Raw genomic sequence first — 18,729 nt, 5'->3', positions numbered from 1 at the left:
CTGAGGAAGCAATATACAGGGCTACCCAGGAAAATTCACTTTTGATCTTTGTTCTCATTTCTTGACAAATAGAATTTGAGCTGAATTTCTCTTAGAAAATCCGACCTTCAAAAACTTAATTCCGTGGCTCCATAACAAGTCAGCAAGTGACTCATCCTTCGGGCACAGGTATATTACCTCCACACTCATCCACAAGGAGACTTAATTCTCGTCAGCTTCGCGATAGTGAGCCTTCATCCGTAAGGAGCTGTGTGACATGGGAGGGGATACAGACAGGCAGCGCCAGAGGTGTTTTTAACCAGTAACCTGGGGACCACCTCCATTATAAACACAGGACTGTTTGTGAAAGTGTAGATTCCTGAGCACTGCCTAATCCTAAGGTATTGCAATCTTTGGGAGTGAGGCTTCCCCACCAACAACCCAAGATTCCCGTGCACAGTGGAGTTTAAGAACCAATCGGATAAAAGCACTTTAGGAGAGACAACGACTTTGACAGAAAAGGCAGGAGGAGGGAAGGGCAAGGGGATGGAATGATGGGCATGGGATGCCCTGGTACAGCAGCAATCAAGCGGGATGCGCTACGGGAACAGCTGAGGGTGCAGTTCAGGACAAGGCTTGGGCTGGTTCGAGCAAGGCAGCACCCGCAGACTGGCGAGCAGATGGGTATGTGGACAGAGCTGGGTATGAACGTGAGGAGGAGGAGCGAATGCAGAAATAACGGGGGACTCTCGGGAGGAGACAAACTCTGGAGGGGAAGAATTGGGAAATAGGGGTGACAAGGGGCGGGAACGAAAGCCGAAATGAGAACCGTGAAGGCATTAGCCGAAGTCTTCCTTCCAAGCGGCACCTCCCCTAAAACTCCGGGCCCTGACAAGCCTAGATGCCATGCCAAGGCTAGAGAAAGGGACTCTGTAGAGGCCAACCCAGTCAAGGGTAACCCGAGCAGGGGTTCTGGAGGAGGCTGGGAACCAGGCATGGGGCGCTGGTAGGTCCTGGGCTATCCAGGGGGGCCCTGCTCCAGCTCCGGTTCCCGGAGTCTCCTTCACTCACCATCGCCGCCGCCATCTTGGATCCACGTGTCGGCGTGATGACGTCAGCGGAAGTGGTGCTTCTGTGGGTACGGGGTGTATCTCCACTAAGGGGACTCCTTGCTTCAGATTCTTCTATAGTCGCAGTAGTGAGGAGGTGAAAGAAGCTTAATTTCTCCCTGGCAAACTGGTCTTGGCAGTGAGGTCTCTCACTAGGTGAAGAGAACGTACGGTGTAACTATTGGAGCCATATTAACTTCTGGCAGACGCCGCTCCTCCGCCCACTTCTTTTGCATTGTGGGTAATGGAGGTGTGTGGAAATAGGCGGGCTCCCTGGTTGCTTTCTTTGGCAGGAAGAGTCGTTGCCAGGGTTACCCGAGACCTTGTGAAATGGAAAGCTTGGTAAACCCTCCCTGACAGCTTCTGATTCAGAGTAATTTGTAATTATATGTTTAAATATTTATTTGACTATAATATAGTCTTACTAATCGGCCGTAATAACTATGAAAGTAGGACTCAGTCTGTCTTTTCCCTTACACCGCCTTTTTGTCATCAGTAAAATGGGGCAGATTTCTAGATTATTTTTATAATAGGCTTATGTTAAGTATTCACTGACACCGTCATATATAGAAAATATTCTATAAATAATTGTCATTATGTAAATTATGTACCTCTCTTTATTCATATGGTAGGTGTCCTAAACAATACACTTTGTTAAATGAGTGAATGAAAAACAGAAGACTTAGTGAAAGGAGACATTTTTAATGTGGACTTCTCCATTTTAACTGACTTATTGTATGACTTGAAGCAAATCACTTAACCATCTCGAACTGGACTTTCCAGTATTGACTTAAAAAGGGTCTAGGGAGGACTCTAAGGATCATAATGGAGAAAGACTTTGTTAGGTCCATATATACCACTGTAAAGTGTACACAGAGCTGGTGCTGTCTTCTTAGATGGATCCAAAAAGCTGTAAGAAAAGTAGTAATGAGTTCTATGAAGACAGTTAATTTAGCAGAGAGCCTGCCTAATCTTTAGCACTGGGACTTGTTAGAGACACTTGTAATTCTAAAACTCAGGTTGAGGAAGGAAGAGTTCTTGGTTATCTTAGAGTACATGAGACCTTGCCTCAATCATCATCATCATCATCATCATCCATGTTCAGTGGTTCACACTGGTAATTTTTGCGCTCAGGATGCCGAGGAAGGAGGGCTTGGTGAGTTCAAGACCAGCCTGAGTCATAAAGAGAGCCACTGGCTAAAACCACCACCCTCTAGAAAGAAAACACAGCATTGCTTAAGTACTGTGCCAAAACTGTTCTTAAGATTTTTAGTTATCTCTTCTGCATCTTGGCAGGGAACAGCTGAACTCTGACCACCACTGTGGTCAATACTGATTACTACTGTGGTAGATTTTTTTTTTTTTTTGCATAAATGTCTGCTAACAAGCCTATCATCTTCGTATAAGCATACTAGTTCTCCTGTCAAAAAGTGAACTTTTTTTCTCTTGTTGATTGCTGGGGTTAAACTACTTGCTTTGACCGATAGAGTGAATTGCAAGTGTCTTCCACTTCTGTGTCTAGGCTATAAGAGGCTCATAGCTTCTGCTTCCTCCCAAGGATATAAATAAGCTGGGTGTCCTTCTGCAGAGCTCCTTAAAGAGACAGGCCTACTTCATTCCTCACAGTGGTCTAGAAACCCCACCTGGCAATTACATGTGTAAACGAGATAACTTTGTACAGTTCAAGCCTAGCAAGATACTAACTAAATATAGAGTTATGTGAATATCCTTATTGACACCGTTTGGAACAAAAGAACTACTTGGTTGAGCCTACTTTAGTTTTGGGTTGGATTGTTATGTATGCTGAACAACAAACCCATAAATGACTGGGGCCAGGACAATCACTCCAAAGAGCAGATCCATTCCCAAGGAGCACGGAGCTGGAGAAGCAGGAAGGATTTATTAGACAGTCTTGCAGTAACACTGAGTTGCAGACTTGTGGCCAGTTCTACTGCAGTGTAGGTCCTGGAGGTTTCTTAGCACTATGTCTGCTTAAAGAAGAATACCAATGGGGCTGGAGACATGGCTCAGCAGTTAAGACCACTGGGAGACCTTCTTCTAGAGGATCAGAGTTTGAGTCCCAGCACCAACATGGCTGCTCACAGCAGTCTGTAACTCCAATTTCCAGGGGATCTAATACATTCTTATGGCCTCTGTAGGAACCAGGTATGCGAATGGTGTGTAGGCATATATACAGCAAAATACCCCTACACATAATATAAAAAAGAAGATATTTATATTGATAAGGAAATAAATATATTTGAGACAGGGTTTCTCTGTATAGCCCTGGCTGTCTTGGAATTCACTGTGTAGACCAGGCTGGCCTCAAACTCCGAGATCCACTTGCTTCTGCCTCCTAAGTGCTGGGATTAAAGGGGTGCGCCACCACTGCCCAGCTCCGAGATTGTCTTTTTAAGATTTATTTAGTATGTACAGGTTTCTGTCTACATGCCAGAAGAGGGTGGGCGCCAAGATATCATTACAGATGGTTGTGAGCCACCATGAGGTTGCTGGGAATTGAACTCAGATCCTGGGGAAGAGCAGTCAGTGCATTCAACCTCTGAGCCATCTGTCCAGCCCGAAGACTGTCATTTTTAAATGTTGTTACATATGTTTGTTTAATTAGTGTGTGGGGAGAGGTTTGTGTTCATGTGACTATATGCCTTGTTGCACATTGAGAATTTGTTGATCCTCTCCTCCTACAACTGTGGGAGCCAGGGATCGAACTCAAATCTTGAGACTTGGCTGCATGCGGTTTTACTCACTGAGCCATCCAGTCAGCTCCGTATTATAGGTTATTACAGCATGTAGCACCTACTGCTGTTACATTATAACCAGCACAAAAATGTCTGATTGTTTAAAACTCTCCTCCTGTTGGGTACAGTTGCTCAAGCCCCTGATAAGCCATGACAGGTCTTCATTATTTCAGTTTCATCTTTTGTTGCGTTCTGTGCTAAAGTCCTTCCTCAATTTCACAGTCTCCACCTCAGCTTCCCTAAGTGCCGGGCGCACAGGCATGTGCCGCCACACCCAGCGTGCTCCTTCGTATTTCTCATGAATGTGAACAAATTCTAAGTCTATGTTGGAACTCTATCTGGAAAGGGTATGACGTCAAACAAGTTATCACTGTGAATATCTGAAGCTTTGGTGAGGAAACTGTGAAGAGCCATCCCTTAGGCCAGTGGCTCTCAGTCCTCCTGATGCCGCCACCCTTTAATACAGTCCCTCGTGTTTTGGTGACCCCCCCCCAACCATAAAGTTATTTTTGTTGCTACTTCATAACTGTAATTTTGATACTGTTGGGAATGTAATGTAAGTATCTGTGTTTCCCATGGTTTGAGGCAGCCCTGTGAAAGGGTCATTTGACCCCCACAAAGGAGTCATGATCTACAGGCTGAGAGTCACTGTGCTTTAAGAGTCTGCCCATCCAGGAGAGGGAACTGCATGCACTAAAGGAGGGCTGCTCCCAAAGGGGTGATTGTGTGGTACGTTCACCCTTCTGGGAACAATAGCAGCTGAGGCTTTTGCAGTTTAGGATATACACACAACACGCATATCCCAGGCACAGTGACGCATACCACAGCAGAAGGAAGCCCAGCCCACTCTAAGACAAAGGAGCTTTGGCTTTGGAGGTACAAGGGGGGGGTGGGCTGGTGTGGTGGGCGTGGTCTGAAGTCTGCTCTGGGATTTAGGCTTTAGTCAGCTTTCCCTCCCTCTGGCTCCTTCATCTTCCTTCAGGTCTAGTGTGGAACTAAAGAAAGCCATTATAGGCAACAGGCAGCAGGAGAGATATAAAAAAAATAAGAGACAAAGAGCCTATCCAGTTACTTAGGGTTCAGCAGTTAGGAATGTTCCCTGCTGTTCCCACTCACAGAGCATGCCACCTGTAACTCCAGTTCCAGGGGACCTGATACCCTCTACTGGCCTCTGTGTGTACTGCACCTCTCTCTCTCTCTCTCTCTCTCTCTCTCTCTCTCTCTGTCTCTCTCACACACAAATCATGTATATCCTAATTTCAGCATTTGGGAGACAGGGGCAGGTGGATTTCAGTAAGTTTGAGGCCATCCTGGTCTACAGTCCTGGTCCCAATGAGTTCTGGGCTAGCCAGAGAGAGAGACCTTGTCTCAAAAATAATAATGATAATAATAATAATAATGTTGATAATATAATATTATTTTTTGAGATTATAACATAATTACATTTATCCCTTCCCTTTCCTTCTTCCAACCCCTCCCATATATCCTTCTTGCTCTCAATCAAATCTGTGGCTTCTTTTCTTTGTTGTTATATATATATATGTGTTTGTATATAAATACAACCTGCTCAGTCCATAGAATGTTACTTGTTTATATATGTTTTCAGGGCAGACTGTTTGGTATTGGATAACCACTGGTGTTTCCTTCCCTGGGAAGACTGTTTCTCACTCTCTCTCAGCATTCCTTAGTTGCCTTTACTTATTTTTCTAGGGTTAAAATTAAATCTTTAAAAAGAAAAAACAGGGGAGGTGGTGGTTCTGGAGAGATGGACTAGTCATTGGGAGCATACACTGCTCTTTCAGATGACCCAGGTTTGATTCCCAGCATGAATGTCAGGTGGCTCACAACTGCCTGCTACTCCAGTTTCAGGGGATCCACTCCACTGCCTGCAGTGTGTACCGGTACCCAGACTTCCATGCAGAAACACACACACAGACACATGTGATCAAAAATAAAATTTTAAAGTAATAAACTGGAAAAAAGAGACTCATGTAGCCAGACAGAGTGGCACATGCTTGTAGTTTCAAAACTCAAAAAGGGCCAAGGAGCTCACTAATTTGGACTCCATGGTGCTTTCCGAATGAGCCACCTGCTTCCTGTCTCCTATCTCGAGGGTTGGGGTGTGTGGGAGTGGGGTTCCCGAAAATGACTTTTACTTAAAATCATTGGCCAGACCTTAATTTCATGTATTCTGCTTTGAGAGGGAGAATTAGTATGGCCTTCATTCTAGGTGACTATGTGACCCTGAAAACCAAATGTTTTTCTCCAGAAGAAGCAAACTGGATACGGAGACAACTCTTGGTCACTGTGACCCCTCAAGAAGAAGGGAACACAGAGTGAAAGCCGATAGAGTCCTGTGTCACAGTATCAGCAACTTCAGACTGGCACATGACAAAGTACAGGAGTCAGGAGGTAGAGCCATTCTCAGGGTAAGAGGAGCCAAAAGCTTTCCTTGCACCTGACCACAGTGGCACAGTTGGGAAGGCCGCCTGTCCACTCCCTTCCTCCTGCCTCTTTCCAGGGCATGAGTGCTTACTACTGTTCTACAGAATGGATAGCATGAAATGTGTCTCCACATTTTGTGGTTTGTTTAATAGATTTAATTTTTTTCTTTTGCCATGTAGCCAGGAATTCCATATTTAGGTAAACCAGATAGGCCTTGAATTTGCAAAGATCTACCTGCCTCTGCCTCCCAAGTGCTGGCACCTCACCCAGCCTACCCAGCCTCGGTTTGAATTCTTTAACATTAGCACTATGATGTGAATGAGCCCTTTGAAGCTCATCTTTAAATACAGAGGCAGTGCAGCAGTATTTAGGGGAGAGTGCTTTTTAAGGGACGATGAAAGCAGGGGATATAGCTCAATTGGTGCAGTGCTTTCCTAACAAGCGTGAAGTCCTGGGTTCAATCTCCAGCACTGTATAAACCTTTGACATATCCCTGCAGTCCCAGTACTCAGGAGGATGATCAGAAGTTCAAGGTCGCCTTTCAGGAACATAGCAAGTTCCTGAGTGTCCTGGATTGTGGGAACGCCTGTCTCAACAAACCAACCAACACATGCCCCCGTGAATGGATTACCAGTCATTACTGTGAGACCTGGTCCCCATGAGAGGGTGGCTTTGAGCCCTGCCTTACCGGTACGTTTCACAAGTGCCTTCTATTCTCAGTGGGATGATGCAACAGACCCTTGGCCTCGGACATCTGTACCCTTTGTTTGGGGCTTTTGTTTTATGATGTGGAATGCTTCACAAACTCATGTGTCATCTTGTACAGGGGCCATTCTAATCTGTGTTGTTCTAATCCTAGTATCCATGTTGCTGAAGTGAGTGCTCTGCCCCTAGAACTCTTAGGAGATAAATTACTGTTCTTTACAAAGTACCCAGCTTCAGTAGTTCTGTTATAGCAATACCAAACAGACTGAAGTAAGTTTAAGTATAGAGCACCTAGTGGAAAGAGCAGAGATCCACGTAACTTTCCATCCTACATTTGGCTTTCTTCCTTATTAACACCTTGCATGAGTAGTCCATTGGTGAAAGCCAGTGAGACAGTAATGGTCTATGATCAGCTCAAGTTCTTACATTAGCCCAGGATCTACTTTTTTTCTCCTCCTCCTCTTCCTCGTCTCTTCCTCTTCTTCTTCCTCCTCCTCCTCCTTCTCTTCCTTTTTCAGACAAGGTCTTACTATGTAGCTCTGGATGTCCTGTCACTATGTAGACCAGGTTGGCTTCAGAGAGTTCCACCTGTCTCTGCCTCCCCAGTGCTAGAATTAAGGGCATGCACCACTGCCCCTGGCTTTGAGTCCACTCTTTGTTCCATATTTTCAGTTGGTTTTGACAAACTTAATGGTAAGTAGTCACCACTATGGTATTGTACAGCAGAGTTCACTGCCCTAAAGATTGCCTGTGTTGTATTTATTCATTCCTTGGTCCTTTTTCTCAGATTCTTAGCAACCATTGGTCTGGTTACTGTCTCCATGGTTTTGTTTTCTCATGATGTCATGTAGCTGAGATCTGTAGTGTGTAGCCTTTACAGACTGGTTTCCCCTCACACACACACACACACACACACACACACACACACACACACACACATCCCAGGTTGTACTAGGGGTGGAACCCAGGATCTTGTGTATATTAGGCAAAGGCTCAATCACTGAGATCCATTCCTAAAACCAGTTTGCTTTCTTTCTCCCAGGAGCTGCATCTAAGATTCCCCTCTGTCTTTTTGTGGATTAATACCTGATTTCTTTTTTAGCACTAATATCCCATTACAAAAGTTTCTTTATTCCCCATTGAAAGGCCATACACTTGCTTTGAGTAATGAACAAAGCTACTCTGTATAGATTTTTGTCTGGACACACACTTTCAACTCATGCAAAACACCAGGAGACCCAGTTGGAGGGTCATGCAGTCAAGAGACTGCTTAGTTTCGTAAAAGAAATGTTGGGTCATCTTCCCAAGCGATTGTGGGGTCCTGAGTTCCTGCAGCACTGAGCACCCGTGTCCTGCAGCAGGGTTTGGTGTTATCAGCATTAGTCGTTCCGAGTGTGTTCTCATCATTTCAGTGTGCATCTCCCCAGTGGTGTGTGCTACAGAACCCTTCTCTAATGCTCCTCTGCTGTCTGCGGGCCTTTGGTGGGGTCCCCTCTCCAATCTTGCTCATTTTGAAATCGAGTTGCCTTCTTATGATTGAGTCATGAAAACTCTTCATATATTTTAGATATGAGTCCTCCATCAGATAAGTGTTTGGAAAGCATGTTCTTGTAGCTTAGGATTTGTTTCTCTTCCTCCTTCCCTTTAGCCCAAGCTGCCTGAAACTTGCTATGGTGCCCCAGCTGGCCTGGAATTCATAGCTATCCTCCTGCCTCTGCCTTGAAGTTTTAGAGTTGCAAGAATTAGAGCACATTGCTTTAGAGACAAGGTCTATGAGTCCATTTCTTCTTCTTCTTTTTTTTTTTAAAGATTTATTTATTTATTACATGTGAGTACACTGTAGCTGTCTTCAGACACACCAGAAGAGGGCATCAGATCTCTTTATGGATGGCCGTGAGCCATCATGTGGTTGCTGGGATTTGAACTCAGGACCTTCAGAAGAACAGTCGGTGCTCTTAACCGCTGAGCCATCGCTCCAGCCGCCGAGTCCATTTCTTCTTTCGTGTTACTTTATCTAACACTGGCTCATCCCTCTGACCCCAGAAAACACAGAGGAAAGCACGGGGACAGATACAATACCAAGAGCACAGTCCATGAAAGAAAACAATTGTTCTGAGCAGGAGGATTGCTTGAGCCTGGGAATTTGAGATCAGCCTGAGCAGGGCAGTGAGACCTTGCCCCGCCCCACAAAAGTGGGTGTTGAGTGAAGTGCTTGCTGTGAAAGCCTGATGGCCTGAGTTACTCTAAGTTCAGATTCCCAGAACCCACATAAAAAGATGAGTGTGAGGTGGGCATGGTGGGCATGCCTCTACCCCGAGGGAAACAAAGGCAGGCAGATATCTGAGTTTGAGGCCAACCTGGTCTACACAGTGCGACTCTGTCCCACCCCTCGCCCCCAAAAAGCAGCTGAGAGCAAGTGCTGCAAGCAGCAGCCGTCCCAGCAGGCCCCTCGGTGGATGCAGAGACCAGCGTCTGGGGAAGCTTTCAGGGCTGCTGGCCTGGCGCACACAGATTAACACATCGAGGCACTCTGTCTCGGTGTAAGGGCGAGGGCCTTGTCTCCTGACCTCCACATATATGCTGCTGCGGTGTTCCCTCCCACACACATACACACACTTAAAAAAAATATTTTCTTGTATGTGCACGTGCATTTTGGCTATATGTAGGTACACCCTGTACATGCTGTTCTTGAGGAGGCCAGAAGAGGACATTCAATTCCCTGGAAGTGGTTACAGACAGTTGTGACTGGGAACCTAAATCAGGTCCTCTGCAAGGGCAGTAAGTGCCCCTAACCACTGAGCTTTCTGTCTAGTCCCCAACAAAATATATGTTTTTTTTTTTTTTTTTTTTTTTTTTTTTTTTTTTTTTTTTAACAATTAAAAACTGGGATTGGCAGAATGGCTCAGCAGATAAAGATGTTCACCACCATGTCCTGAAACCTACGGGGTGGGAGGCAAGGACCAGCCCCTCCACGTTGGCCTTTGACCTCCCCATGAGTGCTAAGGTACATGCCTCCCTGCATAATAAAGTTTAAAATTTAAAAACTGGCCAGCTGTGGTAGCATGCACCTATGCTCTTGGCCCTTGTGAGTCAGAGGCAGAAGAATCAGGAGTTTGGGACCAGCTTGGGCTACATAGTGAGACCCTGTCTCAAAAAAGCTATAATTTAAAACTTTGTGAAGGACAAATTGTTAAAAAAATGAAGCCATTGCTATAATACCCATATCACAAACAACCCTAGAAAGCAAAAGCTTCTGTTAATTTTTCTTTCACATGTCTGAAAGCCAGCTGGAGTTCAGCTAGCCGTGGCTGGACTCAGCTACATTTGCTCCGACCCGAAGGCTGGTCCAGGTTTGCTCCCCACGTCACTCATTTTCCTTGGGCCACATCCTAATCGGGGAAGAAGGCTGGAGGGTAAGACCAGAAACAACATTCTAAATTTCTGTTTCCTTTGCTATTGCTAGTGTTCCATTGGCCAGAAGCACATGGCTAAGCTCAGCATTCGTAGGGCAAGGATGGGAGCACGTCCATCTATTCCTGAACAGAATCAGAACAAATTTCTATTGCAAGGTTGTAAGTAAGACCCTGGGCTTTGCTTTCAGACTCCAAAGTCTGTATTCTAAACAACAAAGCAAGAGAGAAATTAATTAGGTAAGAAACCAGGTAAGTCGTGATGTGTGTATAAGTGTGTATGTGTAAAATTGTAAATATGAGGTATACACGTAGGCATAAATGTAGGTGATTCTGTGTGGTGTATTGTGTACAGTTATAAATATGAGGTATACACATAAGCATATATGTATTATATTATAGGTGATGCTGGTTTTAGATTTGTACATGGTTCCTGTTTTATAACTTCCTCCTCAAGTTAGGTATAAAAGCTAAAATATGTCTTCTCCAAGTAGATCACAGAAACTCCATTATGATCCCCCTGCCTTTCTGACTGAGGAGCTGACCATAAAGAGCATTGTCATGTAGTATGTGATAAGGGTCTCCTCACTCCAGTGGGATCCTAACCCATAGCCTTAAGGTAGGGAAGCTACGCAGAGAGGATCCCCCTCCCCCCCTCCCCCAAAAAAAGTCTTACTAAGATAGGCCTTGCTGGACTTTCCCACCCAGTTTATTAGCAATCACACCTAGGCAATAAAGTCTCCATAAAACTCTGAAGGCCAGGGTTCAGAGGGCTTCCAGATAGCTGGGCATGTGGAGGTTTCTGCCAACGGGCAAGCATGAACAGGACGTGGAAGTGCCACGTGGCCCCTTTCCCACTGTGCATTTTGTCATCTTTCCTGGTGCTGTGTACTTTATGATAAAACAATAAAATCCTGTTCTCTTCCTGAGTTCCCTGAGCAGCTTGAACAAATGAAGGGATCCCCAGGAGGGAGCTGTGGGGAACCTGCTGATAGGCAGAGGGTCAGCGCCTGCACGAGACCACCTGCGGCTTTCATCTGTCATCTAATGTGGAGGGGACTGAGCCCCCAACCTGGGGATCTGACTGTACCCCCAAGTAGCTATTAGAATTGAGCTGTATGAACAGATCTCTTACCCAGTGGGTGACACAGCTGGGGAGTGACTCTTAGGGGGCAATCTCTGTACCTTTTAGGGTCATAGAAATGTTGGTTGTACTGGGAAAACAGGCAGAACGGTCTCTTTATTTCCCTCCTTAGATTGTAGATTAAAACCCAGCTACCTTAGTCTTCGCTGTTCTTAGACCCAGTTCTTAAGGTTAGACAGAGGGATGCAGACTGAGCTCAGCAAGTCCGGGGTTCTAGGGGATGCTGTGATGTACAACCTTTGGGGGATGTGGTAATACAGAAGTGTCACTGCACTCTGTCCCATTGTCACCATACCATCTCTCCCTATCACAAAAGGGTATTGCTAAGATTTTTAGCTGAGGCGATATGCAGAAAGTGTCTGCCACCTTCTTGTCCCCTCTACTTCCTATCAGGTCTCCATCCTGGCCACCAAGAGCGTCCTTTACAAAATGCCAGGTCCTTCTCAGCGGTTTCCACCTTCAGACCCGACATACCTGCAGTGATGAAGACCATCCCAGCAATCATGATGACTGTGTGGCCCCAGGAAATGGCCATCGTCCTGAGGGAAGTCCACAGGTGAATCCTCAAAAGCTGAGGAAAATGCCAGGGGGACTCAGCAGCTGTGGTGAAGGATTATTCTGGCTGATTTAGGTGAGTGCAGTGTAATCACTTTAAAGAGGATGCAGCAGATGAAGAATCGGGGAGACCAGAAGATGGAAGCAGAGCCTGGAGCCGCGTGCCGATCAGGAGCCAAGGGTGAGGGCCACAGCCTCTGGAAGCCAGAAGAGGCAAGGAAGGAATCCACGCCCTTGAGTCTCCAGGAGCAGCACAGCCCCCTCTGCCCCCAGCCCATTTCACACCCACCCACCTTCCCCACTGTGAGATGATAACCGTGAGCCATTGTTATCAGAACAAAAGGAAACTGAGCCAGCCAACAAGTATTTAGGGACAGTTAGAAAACCCTCAGCATTCCGTCTACTCTTTCCCTTTCTTATGCATAGGTATATGTGTGCACGCAGGTTTGTGTGCACATGTGTGTATATGTATTTAGAGGTCAGGGGACAACTTTAGGTGTCATTCTCCAGAATGCCACCCATCTCCTTTGAGACGAGTCTCTCATTGACTTGGACCTCACCAACTAGGCAAGGCTGTCTGGAGAGTGAGCCCAGACATCTTCTGATCTCTCCTTCCCTCACAGGGATGATAAATGCACAGCAGCACACCCAGCACTTTTACATAGGTTCTGAAGATTGAACTTGGGTCCCTGTGCTTGCAGGTCGAGCGTGTTACTGATGGAGCCATCTCTCCACCCCACCCCCCACCCCCCACTTGTCTTCATACTTCTGGCCTCTGGGAAGGTCCTTCTAGCTGATATGCCACACAGCAGGAAGGTCAACACATTTGGGATCAGAGATGCTGACCTTTGGGAAGCCCTTTGACATTCATATCTTTTATTTAAATACTATTTTAACAGTTTCCCACTTAAATCACAGCTATAGATTGAATTCAGTCATTCCAGGCAAATACCAACTTGGAAGCCCTGAGAATGGTGGATTGCAGATGACTAGAGTCAGAAAGAGATTGTGACGTCCTCCCCACCCACTCGGCAGCTGGAGTGTGTGGGGTGGTGCCCAGCAGGTTGGGCGTGTCAAGGCACTGATGGGGCTTCTGGCTCTGCTCATGTCCTTCCTGCCCGTCAAGGCTGCTGCTGATACTGGCTCTCAGTGGCCGTGTAGAAGTCATCCAGCACACTCTGGATATATTCGAAGGTGGGCCGTTCCTCTGGGCGGTTCTTCCAGCAGCGGATCATGATACTGTAGAGCTCTTCTGGACAGTTATCTGGTCGAGGCATACGGTACCCGTGCTCCAGTGCCCGAATCACCTCTGGGTTTGACATACCTAAGAAAGAGGAGTGGAATTTAGTGTGTGTGACAGGGAGGGGTGGCAAATGGAGCTGCAGTGACCATCTAACTATGTGAAGAAGATATAGAAACTGTCTAATTGCTAAGTTTGTCCAGTCACCAAGTCACACCAGACCTCTTTTGTTGTTGTTGTTTTTGAGACAGGGTTTCTCTTTGTAGCATCGGCTGTCCTGGAACTCAATCTGTAGACCAGGCCAGCCTCAAATTCAAACTGAAGGGATTTGCCCGCCTTTGCCTCCCAGGTGCTGGGATTAAAGGCATGCACCACAGTATCTGGCAATGCCAGACCTCTTAAGGTGGCAGAACATTAACCAGCCTACTGTTTCTGCATCCTTTGGTCTGTTGTTTTATCTATCTATCCATTTGTCTGTCTTTATCTTTGAGACAGGGTCTTACTATGCAGCGTAGACCATCCTAGAGTTCACTATGGAGACCAGCTGGCCTCAAACTCACTGCGATTCCCGGCTTTGCCTCTGCCAGAATTAAAGGTGAGGCCACCGTGCCTGGCCTCCATTTGTTCCGTTAACTGCAGCTTCAAACATCTAAACGGATGTGGGTTGTGCAATCTGCTGCCTGGATTTTACAAGCGCACCCACAAAACAAATGGCCAGATCCAAGGCCACCCTGAACAGGATCATTTCCTTATTCTAAGTGTATACCTGTTATCTATAAGACAACAATGACCACTTATGATCAACAGCTTTACTTTTATTTTTAGTATTTTTTTTTTAACTTGGGTGAGGAGGGCTGAAGGGTCAGTGATTAAGAACAAAACCAAAAAACTTTAAACATCTTAGTTGGATGTCTCTCCCCTCAAGTGAATCAACCCAGATTTCCACAGCTTCTTTGCTACCCGGCCAGCCTTCACTACAGGAGCCTAGGATCTCTTTATGTCTTTTGAAATTTGGCCCAGTTCATCAGCTTATTTCTGTGGCCTATGCCACCACCTGCCCCAGCTGCCCATGTGCTACCACCTGCCCCAGCTGCCCATGTGCTACCACCTGCCCCAGCTGCCCATGTGCCACCACCTGCCCCAGCTGCCCATGTGCCACCAGCTGCCCCAGGTATCCATGTGCCACTATCTGCCCCAGCTGCCCATGTGTCACCACCTGCCCCAGGTATCCATGTGCCACTATCTGCCCCAGGTACCCATGTGCCACCACCTGCCCCAGGTGCCCATGTGTCACCACCTGCCCCAGCTGCCCATGTGCCACCACCTGCCCCAGCTGCCCATGTGCCACCACCTGCCCCAGCTGCCCATGTGTCACCACCTGCCCCAGCTGCCCATGTGCCACCACCTGCCCCAGCTGCCCATGTGTCACCACCTGCCCCAGGTATCCATGTGCCACTATCTGCCCCAGCTGACCGTGTGCCACCACCTGGCCCAGGTACCCATGTGTCACCACCTGCCCCAGCTTCCCATGTGTCACCACCTGCCCCAGCTGCCCATGTGTCACCACCTGCTCCAGGTATCCATGTGCCACCACCTGCCCCAGCTGCCCATGTGCCACCAGCTGCCCCAGCTGCCCATGTGTCACCACCTGTCCCAGATGCCCATGTGTCACCACCTGCCCCAGCTGCCCATGTGCCACCAGCTGCCCCAGCTGCCCATGTGTCACCACCTGTCCCAGATGCCCATGTGTCACCACCTGCCCCAGATATCCATGTGCCACCACCTGCCCCAGCTGCCCATGTGTCACCACCTGCCCCAGGTATCCATGTGCCACCACCTGCCCCAGCTGCCCATGTGCCACCAGCTGCCCCAGCTGCCCATGTGTCACCACCTGTCTCAGATGCCCATGTGTCACCACCTGCCCCAGCTGCCCATGTGCCACCAGCTGCCCCAGCTGCCCATGTGTCACCACCTGTCCCAGATGCCCATGTGTCACCACCTGCCCCAGCTGCCCATGTGCCACCAGCTGCCCCAGCTGCCCATGTGTCACCACCTGTCCCAGATGCCCATGTGTCACCACCTGCCCCAGCTGCCCATGTGTCACCACCTGCCCCAGCTGCCCATGTGCCACCACCTGCCCCAGCTGCCCATGTGCCACCACCTGCCCCAGCTGCCCATGTGCCACCACCTACCCCAGCTGCCCATGTGTCACCACCTGCCCCAGGTATCCATGTGCCACTATCTGCCCCAGCTGCCCGTGTGCCACCACCTGCCCCAGCTGCCCATGTGTCACCACCTGCCCCAGCTGCCCATGTGCCACCACCTGCCCAAGCTGCCCATGTGTCACCACCTGCCCCAGGTATCCATGTGCCACTATCTGCCCCAGCTGCCCGTGTGCCACCACCTGCCCCAGCTGCCCATGTGTCACCACCTGCCCCAGCTGCCCATGTGCCACCACCTGCCCCAGCTGCCCATGTGCCACCACCTACCCCAGCTGCCCGTGTGCCACCACCTGCCCCAGCTGCCCATGTGTCACCACCTGCCCCAGCTGCCCATGTGCCACCACCTGCCCCAGCTGCCCATGTGCCACCACCTGTCCCAGCTGCCCATGTGCCACCACCTGCCCCAGCTGCCCATGTGTCACTACCTGCCCCAGCTGCCCATGTGTCACCACCTGCCCCAGCTGCCCATGTGCCACCACCTGTCCCAGCTGCCCATGTGCCACCACCTGCCCAAGCTGCCCATGTGTCACCACCTGCCCCAGGTATCCATGTGCCACTATCTGCCCCAGCTGCCCATGTGCCACCACCTGCCCCAGGTGGCCCATGTGCTTCCTTGATCACATACTCTCACCCATTTCCACTGAACCAAGGCCTGCCCCCTCGGATTTATTTATTTGTATTTTATGTGTGAGTGGTTTTCCTCCCTGTATATGTGTGCATATATACACCATGTGTATACTGGTGTCCTCATAGGCCAGAACAGGACATCAGATCCCCTGGGACTAGAGTGACATAGTTGTGAGCTGCCACATGGGTGCTAGGAACTAGACCCTCATCCTCTGGAAGAGCAAGTAGTCTTAACCTCTGATCCATCTCTCCAGCCTCAAGCACACATCTCTTAAAAGTAGAGATCATCCAGGTATGATGCTTTAGTCCCAGCACTTGGAAGGCAGAGGCAGACTGGTTTCTGGGACTTCAAGGCCACCCTGGTCTGCATATTAAGCTCCAGGCCAGACAGAGCTATAGAGTAAAAGTTTGTCTCAAAAAAAAAAGTTGACTTCCTCCAAGCCTTGTGCCATCTCATAGCTTCCTAGAGCGAATACCCACAAGCCATCCACATACCCAGGCTGTGCCAGTTCTGGTGCTCCGGATCTTCCCATGCACCACCTGCTCACATAGCTGAACTCTGATTGCTTGAGTGCAGTAAGGTATGGGAAAGAAGAAACAGCCAGCAACCCCCTTATACAAGCCAAGTTTAATAAACATACTGACAAGATGGGCCATTGCCAGGTTAGCTCTAGACACACACCCTAAGCCCATGTCCCTTTTCCTACCTGGGTAAGGGATCCGGCCATAGGTGACAATTTCCATCAGCAGGATACCAAAGGACCAGACATCTGACTTGATGGTGAAGGAACCAAAGTTGATGGCTTCAGGAGCTGTCCACTTGATGGGGAATTTGGCTCCTGTAGGGTTGGACAGAGCAGAGGCAGTCTGAGGAGCAGTGAGGCAGGGGCTCTGCTAGGGTGAGGGGAGTCAGGACTGGGGCACCTGTTGCCCTCTACAAACAGTGATTTCCTTGAAATGTGCCTGCTCCCCCAGATCCCATGGTGTTGAGGGACATCTCTCTTGAGGACAGACAGCTGAAGCAAGGAGGAGTGGAACTGTGGATGTACTGTGGGAACTCACTCTGGGGGCTACATCCTTGACTCAATTGCTGCTTGTTAAATTATAACCTTGAAGAGTGGAGTCCTAGAGGTCGTAGGGGATGAAGGACCTCCAGGGGGCTTGAATCTAGATCACAGCTGATACCTCACCCCATCCACTCCCCAGCTATGGGGCAGGAGAGGACTGAGGTTTGCCCTAGTCACTGAGTGTCTCTCCCCTATTCTTCCCTCCCTCTCTCCCTCTAGAGTGGATCTGTGGGTATTTGTCTTAATTACAGTATATTTGGTGAACATAGTCTGCAGGATATATAACTATCTCTTGATTCAAGATTATGATACACTCACTGTAAGGCAAAAACGCCTCAAACACTTAGTTACTGAACACTGTGGTTCATGGCTAAACCAGCTGTAGTTCACTGCTCTGGTTCAGTGTCATGAGGGAGGATGGTATATTACTAGACTTGGAAAGATATCAAAATCCAAAGGGAGAGCATATTCATTCATTCATTCATTCATTCATTCATTCACTCACTCACTCATTCACTTATTTTTATGAGACAGGTTCTCCCATAGCCTTGGTTGGCATCAATTTACTACGTAGCCTAGATGGGATGGCTTTGAATTCCTGTTCCTTCCACATCCACTTCCCTCGTGTCCAGACTGGAGGCATGTACCACCATGCCCACCTTTGCATTATTTCTTCTCAATGCAACTATGTCTGCACCATCAAAATGTTGAAAATCGCAATGTTGACGATAAATGATTGGGCTCTCCATCACTCTCTGCTGCCCCCTGCTGCCCATGCCCTATCACAGCCAGCAGGAAACAGGCTGAGTGCTGAGGAGCAGGAACAGCGGTTGTCAAACTGCAGGGCTGTAGGGCAGAAGGAGCTAGAAGGCTGCTGCAAGCAGTTCCACCTCACAGACTTCAGCAGGACATTCGGTTTCGTGGCTAGAGGCTAGACCACCATCTCCAATGGTTTAATGTCCATAAGGTGCACATCATCCTAAATAAGCCGGGAGCCTTCAGAGCTGGACATAAACCTGCCTGGCCTCATCACAAAAGCAGCAGCACCAGGGGAAGCCCAAGTCCTAGGGGTGGAACTGAGGACACTTAGCCCTGGACTCTTGCTGTTCCTCCACTTAGGGTTGGATCCTAAGTGGAAAGATGCCAGTGTCACTGTCCACACCAGCAACTGAGGCCCTTCCCCTGTGCCACTCTTTACTCGAGGCCCCGTCACACGATGCTAATTTGAATTAGTGCTCCCTGTCTTTTCAACTTCCTGGCAGTGGTAATACCACACCATCTCGGTTGGGTCTGTTTTCTTCCCTAATTCATTTTCCATGTGGCTGTGATAGGAGATGGTTAATGTCCCAACGCAGGCCCCAGTGTCTAAAGCTAACCCCATTGTGTGATGAAAACGCTTGTGCTTTTAGGTGCCCCGCAAAACTATTTTAAAAACCATATACTGAGCCACCACTAAGTAAGAGACCATCT

The 18,729-nt window shown here is 48.2% G+C and overlaps 3 protein-coding genes across 8 annotated transcripts in view; 1 reads left to right on the top strand and 2 right to left on the bottom strand.

The window, feature by feature from the left end:
- Tm9sf4 (transmembrane 9 superfamily member 4) overlaps positions 1–1,268 on the bottom strand; it is a 50,936-nt gene extending 49,668 nt beyond the window's left edge. For 2 of the 3 annotated variants that reach the window (XM_052183940.1, XM_052183941.1), the window contains exon 1: positions 1,051–1,268. In XM_052183940.1, coding sequence (XP_052039900.1) covers positions 1,051–1,065 — 15 coding nt within the window. In that variant the 5' untranslated portion in view covers positions 1,066–1,268. Of the gene's footprint in view, positions 1–177; positions 755–1,050 lie in introns of those variants that run through there. The other variant, XM_052183942.1, reaches the window with a different exon arrangement.
- The window catches only part of LOC127686086 (putative testis-specific Y-encoded-like protein 3), a 255,675-nt gene that overhangs the window by 65,751 nt on the left and 171,195 nt on the right, over positions 1–18,729 (top strand). The window lies entirely within an intron of this gene.
- The window catches only part of Hck (HCK proto-oncogene, Src family tyrosine kinase), a 51,821-nt gene continuing 46,054 nt past the window's right edge, over positions 12,963–18,729 (bottom strand). For all 4 annotated transcript variants that reach the window (XM_052183951.1, XM_052183952.1, XM_052183953.1 and 1 more), the window contains exons 12-13: positions 16,900–17,031; positions 12,963–13,427 (exon numbers count right to left, since the gene is read on the bottom strand). In XM_052183951.1, the coding sequence (XP_052039911.1) occupies positions 13,225–13,427; positions 16,900–17,031 (335 nt within the window). In that variant the 3' untranslated portion in view covers positions 12,963–13,224. The remainder of the gene's footprint in view (positions 13,428–16,899; positions 17,032–18,729) is intronic.

Source organism: Apodemus sylvaticus, chromosome 5 (assembly GCF_947179515.1).
Source record: "Apodemus sylvaticus chromosome 5, mApoSyl1.1, whole genome shotgun sequence".
Taxonomy (NCBI): domain Eukaryota; kingdom Metazoa; phylum Chordata; class Mammalia; order Rodentia; family Muridae; genus Apodemus; species Apodemus sylvaticus.
Note: the sequence above shows the minus strand (reverse complement) of the source record. Positions and strands in the feature narration are given on the sequence as shown.